Source organism: Sciurus carolinensis, chromosome 3 (assembly GCF_902686445.1).
Source record: "Sciurus carolinensis chromosome 3, mSciCar1.2, whole genome shotgun sequence".
In the NCBI taxonomy this organism is placed as follows: Eukaryota; Metazoa; Chordata; class Mammalia; order Rodentia; family Sciuridae; genus Sciurus; species Sciurus carolinensis.
The window spans coordinates 48,342,731-48,355,489 of NC_062215.1; the positions used below are offsets into that span (position 1 = coordinate 48,342,731).

General features: G+C 39.5%; 1 protein-coding gene across 5 annotated transcripts in view; it reads right to left on the reverse strand.

Moving 5' to 3' along the window:
- The window catches only part of Dnah9 (dynein axonemal heavy chain 9), a 338,036-nt gene that overhangs the window by 91,360 nt on the left and 233,917 nt on the right, over positions 1-12,759 (reverse strand). For all 5 annotated transcript variants that reach the window (XR_007107774.1, XM_047545691.1, XM_047545694.1 and 2 more), the window contains 2 exons: positions 7,254-7,679; positions 2,070-2,189 (listed from right to left, as the gene is read on the reverse strand). Coding sequence is in view for 4 of the 5 variants with exons in the window: in XM_047545691.1 (XP_047401647.1) it covers positions 2,070-2,189; positions 7,254-7,679 (546 nt within the window). In the remaining variant the exon portion in view is untranslated. The remainder of the gene's footprint in view (positions 1-2,069; positions 2,190-7,253; positions 7,680-12,759) is intronic.

Here is a 12,759-nt window from a genome sequence, read left to right on the forward strand (position 1 = left end):
ATTGGTATCACTTATCTTTTCAGGAGGTCTCTTTTTAAAATACTTTCTTCTCTCTAGCTTCCACACATGAGTGAGAACATATGACTCTTGATTTTTGGAGTTTGGTTTATGTTGCTTAACATGATGGCCTCCAATTCCAACATTTTCCTACAAATGACATAATTTTGTTCTTTATGGCTAAACAAAACTCCATTGTGTGTGTTTACCCACATGCACACACATATCACATTTTCTTTACCCATTTGTCTATTGATGGGCACCTAGGCTGGTCCCATAACTTCACTATTGTGAATTGTGCTGCTATAAACATGGGTAATCATGTATTGCTATAGTTTGCTGAAAAACAAGTTTTTAGGCTCTGCCCTTTCTCCCCTGCGGAGATGGATACCACCCACTTTACAGGTTGGGAAGAAAATGATTTGTATGTTAATTACTTAGCACAATGCCTGGTCTATAAGACCCATCAGAAAATTAGGCACCTATCCCTTCCTCTCTAAATGCTGGCCTGCCTTCCATTGTATTTTTCACTGTACAATGAAAATAAATAAAATCAAATCTGTCTGCTATAAATAATTATCATGTGGTAAGTAAGACACAATGCTAGAAATACTGTGCATATAGGGGTGTGTACAGAGTACCACAGACTGTGGAACACATCCCGACTGATCTGACCCACTTTGGGACGGCAGCCCTCTCCTTGGGAATAGAGTCATTCCTTCCACCGAGGACAGCAAGATGGAGCTTAGTTCCTGTGTTAGGACTTGCCCTTCATTTTTTACTTGAAAGAAGCCACCATACAATGTCAGAACTGGGAATGAACTGAGGAGTTTGCCAACTTAACCATTCCCACTCCAATTTTAGATTAGATCTGAAGAGTGCAAGTTATTTCCCAAGAATCTGCTGGTAGAGAAAGAGGTGGTTTCAGAACTTGTACATCATGTTTCCCGGAGCATAGTCATCGTGCCTCCTATGAGAATCAACTCAGAAAATGCTCTATCCAGGTGCAGAATGTTGTGCTGAGTTTTGGAAACCCATCAGGGAGCTGAATGGAAGGCAAGCCAGCTAGGAAATCTGGATGACTTCTTGCACAATTGTGGAAGTGCTGTGTCTAAATCAAACCATTCAGTTGAATGGAGCATCTCTAAGTTATGTAGTGGCTGGTCCCACAAGCAAGCACAGACACACACTTGTGGTACAGCCTCCCTTTACTAATGCATGGCTGAGTTCAATGATGGCTATGACTCATTTCTCCTTAAATCAAAAAAATATGGCCTCATTATACAAGAAAGTGGTAGCTGGAATAAATGCAAAAAGGAATCGATTATATTTCTTTTCACTGGTAGGGATGGAGCTGCTAAGACTCAATTGAAGTGATCACATTAAGTGGATTGCTTCGCAGGATCTTAACAGATAAAAATTATGATAAAATCAAACCATGGGAGATTGAAAAAGGTCACAAATTCTTTGACACTGCTCATCGAGAGTTCATGTCTATCTCTCTTCCCTTGAATCTGTATCTGCTTGGATAGACAGAAGATAGTGGAAGTAACATTGTGCTGTTTTTGTTTCCAGGCTTTAAGAGTTTGAGACTGTCCACTTCCTGTCTCTTTTGAACACTTGCTTGTGGAGTTCTGGGTCACTATGTAAGATATCTGACTAGTCTGCAGGAGAGATCACATGGAGAGGCCCTGAGACTTCACTCTTGGTATCAAAACATAACATAAATAAGATCTTTAGAGTTTGCCTATAAAATTCTAGTTTTGTCTTTTAATGCTTCCTCTATTAATGCTTCTACACACGTGCAAGCATGATCGCATCTTGCATGGTTGTGACAGATCCAGTGTTTCCTTCCATCCAACCATCTCTATAAGAAAACTCCTTTGGCCAGACCAGGGTGTGCTTCCACACTTTTCTGAGGCCTTGGTCCCTGCATTTTAGCACGTTTTAATATTTCCTCCCAAGATGAGCAGTGCTGAGCCGTGCCATCTATTGTATCTATTTCACACCTTCACAACACCCACAGCACTGCTAATGTAACTGGAGCTTGGGCTGCAGAGGTGTGCACTCACCAGGCGGTTTGCAAGGGAGATGGTGCCTGCAGTCATTTCAGCTTCTTGCTGACATCTGAGTTTGTCTGCCGTTGCTTTCTCAAACTTGGCAGTGAGCTTTGCCAGGTTTTCATTAAGGTGCTGTTTAGGAAGGAATACAAGATCTGTCAGTAACCCCAGCCCAGGTCACCTCCAGTGCTTCTGAGATGAGGGTTCATGTGGAGGTGATTTTGGAGGAAGTATTGGGTTGTAGGGAGCTTTAGGGACTGAGAAAGCAGATCAGGGAGGCAAAGGAGTGAAGTAAATAATCTCAAGTGGCATCCCAGGGAAGAATTCAGCTTTATATTACAATGGGGATATGAAGTGGAAGTGCAGAGATTTTCCATCCAAGGTGAAAGAACTGAGCTTCCACACTCCAACACTTCACTCATAGGATAAAGGCTATAGGAGGTGAGATGTTTGTGGAGGAGGGAGAATGCATACATCCCACCTCTCTGTATTGGGGAAGAACAGGTTCTCATGGTCTGACAAAATAGTGCAGCTCTTGATACTAGAAGCAAAAGCACATCAAAACTGGGGGAAACAAAAACATGGCCAAGAGGATACTAGGGCAGGTCTTCCAGGATCACTGACTGTATCTTCTATGTCTGGTCAGGGTTGGGCTGTCTGGAATCTCAGTCCTCCTCTGGCTAGAAGGTCTTAGATCGATAGGACAACTTTTACTTAGCCTCATCTCTTGTCTCCCATTATTACAAAGTATAGGAACATTTTTGAAAAAGACATAGTTTTGATTTTTTTTTTCTGAATTTATTAAGAATCTAGAACTGGAGCATAAAGCATTTGTTACCCTCAGAATACATATTTGCATGTATAAAGACTCACAAAAACACAGCAGATACCTACAAATGTGTCCCCTGTATATGAAATAACTGGGGTTCAGGCTGCTTTGTTAGCCATTACTAAAGTCACAAGGGAAATAAATATAAGGCCAGGTTTACATAGCCAAGCAGTTTTAAAAGCAGGTGATGAGTCATCCAATTAATGATGGCAGACTGGCCACTCATTTCCCACCTCTCTTCCCCAGACTTCCCTGAAATGATTGCAAAGCAATTACAAAAACCATAAAGCCCCTAACAACAAACAAATTGGAGAAGGCTGTTGGAGGATGAAGCATTCCAAAAGATCACAAAGGGTCAGTTATGGAGGGAGTGCAGACTGCTGGAGCAGGGGAGAAAGCTGCAGCTCCCACAGCTCACCAGAGGGGGAGCTGATGAGCCCACAGAGCCCCACTGTGAACTGGAGATTTTGGGAAAGTCAGGTGTGACTGGGAGAGGGGCAGGGCTGGAAATAGGAGGACTGGGAGCCTATGGATCCTCTTAATATCTCCATCCACATGTCCAACATTCATTGCCCACTAGGCACCTATGCCACCATGCAAGGGAGTCAACAGAGGCAGAGAAAAGGCACCATATTTTGGCATTTAGAGAGCATCCAGCATAATTTATCTGATCTGGAAAACAAATTCTGCCAGTCAGCTCTGTGCTTATCTGTAGAACTAAAATCAACTTTTTTTTTTGTCTTTCTAAATATTTTTATTAGAATATTATATTTACACATAATTGGGCTCATTTTGACAAAATCATACATGAATGGAATTTGATTTACTGCATTTCAGTTCCTGGTACCACCTTTCCCTTCCCCTCCTCCCTTCCCCTGTTCTCCTTCCTCTACTCTACTGGTCTTCCTTTTACTTATTTATTTATTTATTTTTGAGTAGTGCCTTATACATATACATAAAGGTGCAATTCACTATGGTATATTTATATATACACATAACATGATTTTGTTAAGTTCATAGAATCAGCTTTTGATCACTACTCTTATAAACATGAAAAGACAAGAAGATGTTAATGAAAGCTTAGATTAAGGTAAACAAGAGGAAAGCAATGACCTGGACAAAGAAAGATAATTCAGTAACAACAACAATGTTAAAACCTTTTCCAACTGTTTTATCAGAGATAGGCAATATGTTTCACCCCTCATATAAGAACAAGATGCTATTAAAACAACTCTTGTGGAAATCACCAATATTGTATTGTTAATTTAAAACCTATTAAGTTCCAGGGAAGGGCTAAAAGATGAATTTGAGGAAATCTAGAAATTAGAAGAAACCACACAGTGACAAAAAGATGAGAGAAAATAAAGGACCCAGTCAGGAGGGTTGTCATCCAGCCAATATGCATTCTAGAAGATGTGATGAAAAAGAAGACAGAAGGATGATTGCCAAAGAAATAATATCAAGTAGTTTTCCAGAGCTGAAGAGAGGAAGTCTCTACATGCAAAGCACAATGAATACAAAGAGAATGACAGCTAAGCACTTCAGTATAAAGTTTTAGATACTAAGAATAAAGAAAAGGTTGAAAGACTTCCAGAAAGGGGGAAAGAAATCTCATTCACAAAGGAATAGGACCCCCTATGGTTCATTACACGTCTCACCAACAACAGCATAAGGCACTCAGTGTTTCAGGGGAAAAAAATAGCAATTCAGAATTCAAAACTTGGAAAATTAATTATTACTTCAGTTAAAAAAAAAGACATTTCCAGACTGTAACTATTCAATTTACCTCTCACTTAAGTTGTTTGAGAAAGTTTCTTGAGGATAACCCATAGAAATATTAAAGAAGAAACCACTTTATGCATCCTGAATATAAAATTCTGTACTGGGAATAATTCTTAAATTTTAACAATAAAGCATGTATGTGGTGGGTATTTATGTGTGTGTATGTGTGAGCAGGTGTGTGTGTGTGTAGAGTGTATGGGTGTATATGAGTGTGAGTGTGTTTGTGTGTGGGTGTGACTGGAGAAGGCTGGAAGGGCTTCCGCAGCAAATGAGGGGGAATTTTCTTGCCCTGGGTAGGCCTGCATGTTAGAGACGGATGTTGACCCTTGTCCTCTGGTATTAGCAGGGACAGTTCACATTCTCTTCATGTTAGTAGGCATGTGAATAAGCAAAGGATGGAGAGGAGGTGGTTAAAAACAAGAATATATATATTTGTTCAGCCAGAAAATATTTTGGCAGAACAGAAGCGCCTCCCTAAGGTAGCCAAGTATTTTAAATATATTCTTATTGCTTTCACAGGTTGAGTGGGCCCATCATGTGAATGTCGGCTACTGAAAAGGTATAAACATTTTGAAAACATCCCCTGTGCACCAAATGTTCTTTTAGTTAAAATAGCTTGAGTAAAGTGTCTCCAAAAGTTCTCTTGTTACATTTTCCTACGAGTCTGAAGAATATGAAAATTATTGGGAGGTCTTTTCTTCCCAGACATGGGAATGGGGATGTCACAGTATTTTGCACTTGATGGTCTTTGAAGAAGACCTGCTGTGTAGATCATCTACCGATTATAAGAAAATGTTCCATGAATGTCTGCATTTACAAAACAAATATTTTAGAGATTAGTTGCTTTACCCAAACATCATCATCGTCATTATTATTATCATTATTATTTGTGGTGCTGGGTATCAAACTCAGGGTCTCACACATGCCAGGCAAGTGCTCTACCACTGAGCTACAGCCCAGTCCCAAATTATCTTTTAAAAATAGAAATTGGTGGCAAGGAGCTTCGAATTAGAGACATTAGTCACAGGTTTTCATCTAGCAATCCATAAACGCACTCTGTGCGAGGCATGCTGCACGTCTACAGTCCTGCTTTTGACAATTTGTAAGACCTGCTTTATCATCATGACAAATGTGCAGAAAGAATCTCATTTGCCTGGAATGCAGGTGTAGAAATTAAATATCCAGAAAATTGTTTGGATTGAAGTTGATTACAGGAGCGACGGAATTCATGCGCGCGGTGGGATGTGCATGTGATAGATAGCACGAGAGGCAAAGGAGGGTGGGAGAGGTGGAGGAGCGGCAGCGAGACCACAGCAGTGGAGGCCGCTCCTGCTGCTCCCTTTATCCCGGGCGGCTCTGGGATTCACGCTTTACATGCGCCATTAAATCCTCACAACAATCCCATGAAGCCGGTTCTACTGTTTGTTGTGTCCATTTTACTTCAGAAAACTATAGTTTGCGCATAAGACACAAGTAAATATCACAGCTCTGACTGGAATTGGGGTCTGTTGATGACCAGATTTTTAGTTGCTGGGTTATCCCCAGGATTCTGATGCCTATCTTTCACTTTTGAAGTTTTCATTTTCATGGTAAAGGTGACCTTCAAGGGTAATCCTCTCTCAAACAGATGTGAACCCAAGATCCCCATTGCCTTCCCCCAGTCCTGGGTGAAGCAGATATGCTAGTGCTACCTATATGATGTTTACAGTAGCTAATGACCCTCAGTTTTATAATTTTGGACAATGGAACACCCCTGAAATCAAAGTAATTATTTTTCTTCTTCCTTCCTTCCTTCCTTTCTTTCTTTTCCTTTTTCTTTCTTTCTTTCTTTCTTTTTTTTTTTTTTTTTTGGTACTAGGGATGGAATCCAGGGTTGCTCCATCACTGAGCTACATTCCAAGGTCACCTCTTTTTATTTATTTTGTTTTGAGACAGGGTATCACTGAGTTGCCCAGACTGGTCTTGAAATTACAATCCTCCTGTCTCAGCCTCCTGAGTCACTGAGATTACAGGTGTGTGCCACCATGCCTGGCTATACTGCTTGCTTTTAAAAGCATCCATGAAACAATGCAGATAGCATAAGACATGTCCACATTCCGAGAGTGAGACAGAAACAGTGGGCAAGAAGTGAAGATATTACATACCAAAGGTAAAGCAAAGTGGCTGAAACCTACATTTCAAACAGGGGTTGGGGGAGAATCTTGAAGACTTAACTTTTTTGTCTTGACTATCAAATGTGCAAAAATGTTAAATTCACTTGTGGCTAATAAAAGAACAGTCTGCTCCATGATAATACTGTGTGTCTATTATATCTACCTGTTACTCTTTCTTTCCTCAGAGGAAAAGGAGAAAAACTTTCCAAACCAGTATTGTAAGCCAGATGGTCCAGGGGATTTGTCTTGTCTGGCCTACAAGATTTTGGAGAGAGAAATATAAAGAATTGTCTCTGCTGACAAATGAAATTTTGTAAAAAAAAAAAAAATTGGTTTTTCTGTTCCTCTTAAAAATCATAATGTTAGGCACTGGGTTATGGTCAGAGGGTGTACGAGAGGATTGGGGTAAGGGAGGGTCTGGGGTCCACTCACAGCAATCTTGGCTTTGATGGCTGCCAGCTTCTCCTGAGCGGCAGTGAGCTCCGAGGTGGCTTTACTTAAAGCTTGGCGCTTGGGTTCCACATCACAGAACACCTCATGGAACCTCACGATGTTTATGACCCAAGAGCAGAGGCCTGCAGCTGCGTAGGACTTAGTGGCCACAAACTCAGGATTGAACTCAGGGTCTTGCAGATATGGCCTGATGGCTTTGAGGCAATTCTCGTGAATGTTCTCCTTGTCAAAGTGGATCAGGGAATCCAGGAAGCTATCCACTTTGGCCATGGTGACTTTAGCGGCCTTCCAGCTCCGGTCCTTGGGCACCTTGCCCCCTGGGGCCATGAGCACCATCACTGCAGCAGTGACATTGCTGACAGCTGGAGGTGGGGAACCAAATGACTTCAGCTCTGTCAGGTTGGTCTGAGAAGAAAGAAGGAGGTCATTAGAGGAAAACGAATGAATTTTCTTTGTCCTCGGCCACTAATGGAGTTAGGCTGTGGAGTGATCAATCTGAATGGGCTGCTTTGAAGCCTGCAGCAGCCCTCTGAATTTTAAATATCATGACTCATCAAAAGGAAACCAAAGCTACTCCCCTAGTGACTTCAGACTTCCCTGAATGGTTAGACGAGACTCAGCTATGTTCTTTCAACGCTTTAACTGACTCTCAGCCCATTAGAAACACACAATTATTTCACATTCAGCTGAAAAATATAAGGATGCCAACATACTCTGAAATATGCAGCATGACATGAATAAAAGATAAGGTTATTATAAATTAATTTCCATCCTGGATTGAAGAGAATAGTACTGAAACTCAACTAATTTTTTTTTCTTTAATTAAACTGCTTTGTTCCATGAGCTTGTTCTAACTACTCTTGACTGTCCTGATAGCAAAGTGGCATTTTCTGCCAAGAAATAATTCAGACAGAAAGCCAGGCATGGCTCCTGAGTCAGCTGCCTCTGCCTGGTTGTAGGTTTGTACTTTGTTTCAAGTCTCAATCACTCTAGAGAGATGTGACTAAAAGGACTGACCTTGGCAAATGACTTAAACTTTCTGGGTCTTGATGCCCTCATGTGTAAATTGGGGTCGGGGCACCCACTAATTTGGATATAAAATTGTGTTTTATATGCTCATGAAGATGATTTGAGACTTTATGTGATACTCAATGGGAAGCCTAGGAATGAAACCACTTGCTTATGGGGGAAGATCTTGATTTCAAAGATTAAAGCCTTTTCCAAATTTACTTGAGGTGCACCTTAAGTCTGGATATCCACAAGTGTCGGGGATTATTTCTAGTCCCTAATGGAAATGCTGAGGAAGATGTTCCATTTATTCACATATGAACTGTTTGCACATGCAGTTAAGAAACCCTGGCTGGGGGCAGAAATGAAGGCTGGCATAGGTGTGAGAGGGATGCTAGCACACCTGCGGTGGTGGCCTCTGTGGAGGTGAGAGAGGGCAAAATGAGAAAATAGGAACAGACAGAAACAAGAAACTGTACCATTTAAAAATAGTGTAAGTTAATGCCGAGCATGGTGGTGCATGCCTATAATCCCAGTGGTTTGGGAGGCCGAGGCAGGAGGATCGCATGTTTAAAGCCAGCCTTAGCAACTTAACAACATCCTATCAAAACAAAGAAAGAAAGATACATAGAAAGGACTGGGGATGTGGCTCAGTGTTTGAGTGCTCCTGGGTTCAGTCCCCAGTCCAAAAAAAAAAAAAAAAAAAAGCCCTAGGTAATGATCCTGACGTGGATTCTCAAGACAATTGAGACCATACCAGCAACAGTGCTACTACTAATAGAAGCCCAAGTTTGGCAGAGACATTTCTCAAGAGGCCAGTCTTGGGTGTGCAAACATCAGGTAGACTTGGCTCCACTCCTGCCTTAGGGCTATTATTTTAGCTGTGGCCTTGACTACTTTTCTCTAGGTATCTGCCTAACTAATTTGTTCTTCCCTAAGTTTTTCTCAAACTTCTCAGGGTGGTCTACATCACCTTCTTCACCAACTGCTATCTTCTGCCTCCTACCCCAGGCCCTCACCAGCTGCCCAGCCTCAGGGCTCCTCTGTGCTGTGCTCCACATTTTTCTTTTTTATTTCACAGCATCTGTCATGCTGTACTACTTTGTGTAAATTACCTTTTCCCTATGCTTCTTGTCTCTTGCCTGTGCTAGAATCTAAGCATCCTATAGACAGAGATCTTCCTTTCTTTCTTCTTGGCACACAAAAGGCAGTCAATAAATCTTCACTGAGTGAATAAATAAACAAATATAGGTCCATAGTCATTCATGGGACAAAACAATAAGTGTCAGGTACTGTTTTATGGGATAAAGATATTTGGTATATAAGAAAAGCAAAGTCCTTTCATTTATTCAGGTAGGGAAGATGGTCAAACAGAGATATATCTTTGATATTTTTGATAGGGAGAAGAAAAACAAACCAGGGCTAATGGATAGAGAATTCTTGGGGGGCGGGTGGTGATGATATGTTAGTGAGGGAGGTAGGTCTGGGGAGACCTCTTTGAGAACCTGATATTCCAGGTGGGAGCTAACAATAAGAGCAAGGCAGTTCTAGGGAGATCTGCAGGAATGTTCCAGGCTGCTGAGTCAGCAATGGAAAGGCCAGAGGCAAGAATGAACCCCACCGTGATGTAGGGTGCAGAGGAGTCAGGAGATTGGTGGAGAGAAACTGAAGGTGCAGTCAGGGCCAGACCAGGAGAACCGCAGGCACCATGGGGAAGAGTTAGGATTTTATTCTAATTTCAGCAGGCAGAAACTTGGAAGGTCTTAGGCAGGAAATGAAATTATCCACTTTATGTTTTAAGAGGGTTAAAAGAAAAAATTACAATATATCTAGTTTTGCAGATCTTTATTGGCTTTGGTTTGTGATTCTAGATTCTGGCAGCAATTAGAATAAAATCAGTTCGGAATGCTCCCTGACTGTATCAACGGGTTATATGTATAGCCAGAGAAAAGGAAGTGACCTACAGAAAGCAGAAGTGAGGTACAGAGATGGCTCCACAGGTTACAGCTTTGCATTTGCCTTATTTGAACCTGGTTTGAACAGTTGGTCATTGGTTGACTGAAGCTCTGCTGCTGGGATTGGTTGAGACTTGGTTACTTGTTACAAGAGTAGGTTGAAGACTTTTCAAGTTAGGTTACAGTTCACTATGTATGGAGAAACCTTTAGACCAAATTTAAAATATATAGAGAGGCATATTTGGGTCAAACTTAATTGAGTTTAACCAGAGTCTCTTGAAGTGTGGACAGGGCTGGGGTGGACTCGGGCTGGTAAGTTAGGGAAATTACGTTAGCTATTTACGAAGGAGACTGAAAGAGGTTTGGTCAAGGTTTTTCCCAGTGCACACAGTGAAAAATGATTGAATTTGGAACACATTTTGGGGATAGTATAGTTAGAGCTTACTGATAGGTTCAACAAGAAGTGGTGTTATTATTCAGCAGGATTTTTTAAGTCTGTATTCTATCAGATGGATGAACCAAATTTATGCAAAACAAATCTAATCTCCAGAAACCTAGGTCATTTCCAAAAATTTCACAGATAATGTTTTGCTGAATGTTGTTCTATATATAGATCTTTGAGGAAAATCTTAGATTCAGTTTTTTAGGATAATAATATTCCTAGAGTGGATTTGCTGGGTCAAAAGGTAGAAACATTTGTAGCATTCCTTGTATATACTATCAAGTTTTTTCCCAGAAATTTCAATTACAATTATTGATGTTTGAAAGAGCCTGTATACATGTCCATTATTTTCTATATTTAATTTGATAAGTTGAAAATGATATCACAACATTGGTTTAATTAATGTCTCTATAGTCATATATATATACACACACATACACATACATATCATTTTATTTTAACCTGCTTTTTCACTGAAAATATATTGAACGTTTTAATGTTGTAAATTATTTGTATAAAGCATGATTTTATTTATTTTGTTTTTTATTTTTACAGACTGCATTTTGATTCATTGTACACAAATGGGGTACAACTTTTCATATCTATGGTCATGCACAATGTAGATTCACACCATTCATGTAATCATACATGTACGTAGGGTAATAATGTCTGTTTCAGTCCACTATCTTTCCTTTCCCCATCCACACCTGCCCCATTTCCCTCTACACAATTCAAAGTTCCTCCATTCTTTTCTAAAGCATGATTTTAAATAAGTAATGCAGTTTTCTCAAGTTGATGGAGCCAACTTCCTATTGTTTTACATTTAGATTATTAAATATTTAATAGTTGATTAAATTATGTGAACTTTTAATAATATTAGAGACAAAAATCAAAAATTCAAATTGGACTTCAATTAGATTTGTATTTGACTTATGAAAAATTTGGGGGAATAGTGACATCCTTATGAAATGGAATCTTTCGGTATACAAACTTGGCATATATATTTATTCACATCTTTTTTTTATGTCTAATAAGGATGTGCAGTTTTCTTCACAGTTTCAACAGATTTCCTTACACTTATTTGGACCCTGTGTTTTGGTTGTTACTTTGAAAATACATTTTCCAAATGGCTATTGTGGATATTAGGAAAGCTATTACATTTTGTAATTTATTTTGTAATAAGCCCTTAAACTTTCACATTTACTAACTATATTTTATAACATTTATGAATAAAAATACATTTATCTGCTATTGCATAAGATTCATATGATTAATGTTTTTCATTTATTATTGCATTGTTTAGGAATCTAGAATAGATTTTTTTAGTAACAGTAGTGGAGGGGGCAGCCACAGTGTCTTTTCTATGTCAGTGGGAATGTCTCCAGTGGCCGACCATTAAATAGGATGTTTTGCCCTTGGATTGGGATTGATTGCCTTCTGTTAGCAAAAAATCTAATTATCCTTTTATCCCTACTTTACTAAGAGCTTTAATAAGCAGTGAATATTGAACCGTGTTAAATACCATTTTGATATTTCTCTGACTACAGAGTTTTTCTCCCTTGCTGTATGGTTTTATACATAGCCTGTATACTGGATAAACCTTTCTGGTTGCTGGCATATTGATGTTTGAATACATTGCTGACCTTGACTTAGTGGTATTTTATATATATACCTTATACCATCATTCATAAATTAACCTGAGGTTTTATTTTCTCATGCTATGTCTATCACTTTTAGTATTGAGCTTATCAGACTAGGAAGGACCTGAGAAGGTCCACAGAGAAGAAGTTTATCTTGCTGTTATCCTAGGCTTCTACAAATTAGTAAATTATAAAACCTATCTTTATGTTACTTGTTAGGTTAAAAAACGAATGACACAGTAGGAGAAAATATCACAACATATATACCAAGGAATTGATAGGAAACATTTGTAAGGAATAACTGTAAATCAATAGCAAGAAGAGAAACTATCTCCCAAAGAAATGGGTAAAGAATCTGAACAACTGATGAACCAGAGAAGGTCTAAATATTTGGACTCAAAAATATTTGGTCTTGTTAGATTGAAAGCATTTAAAATTAA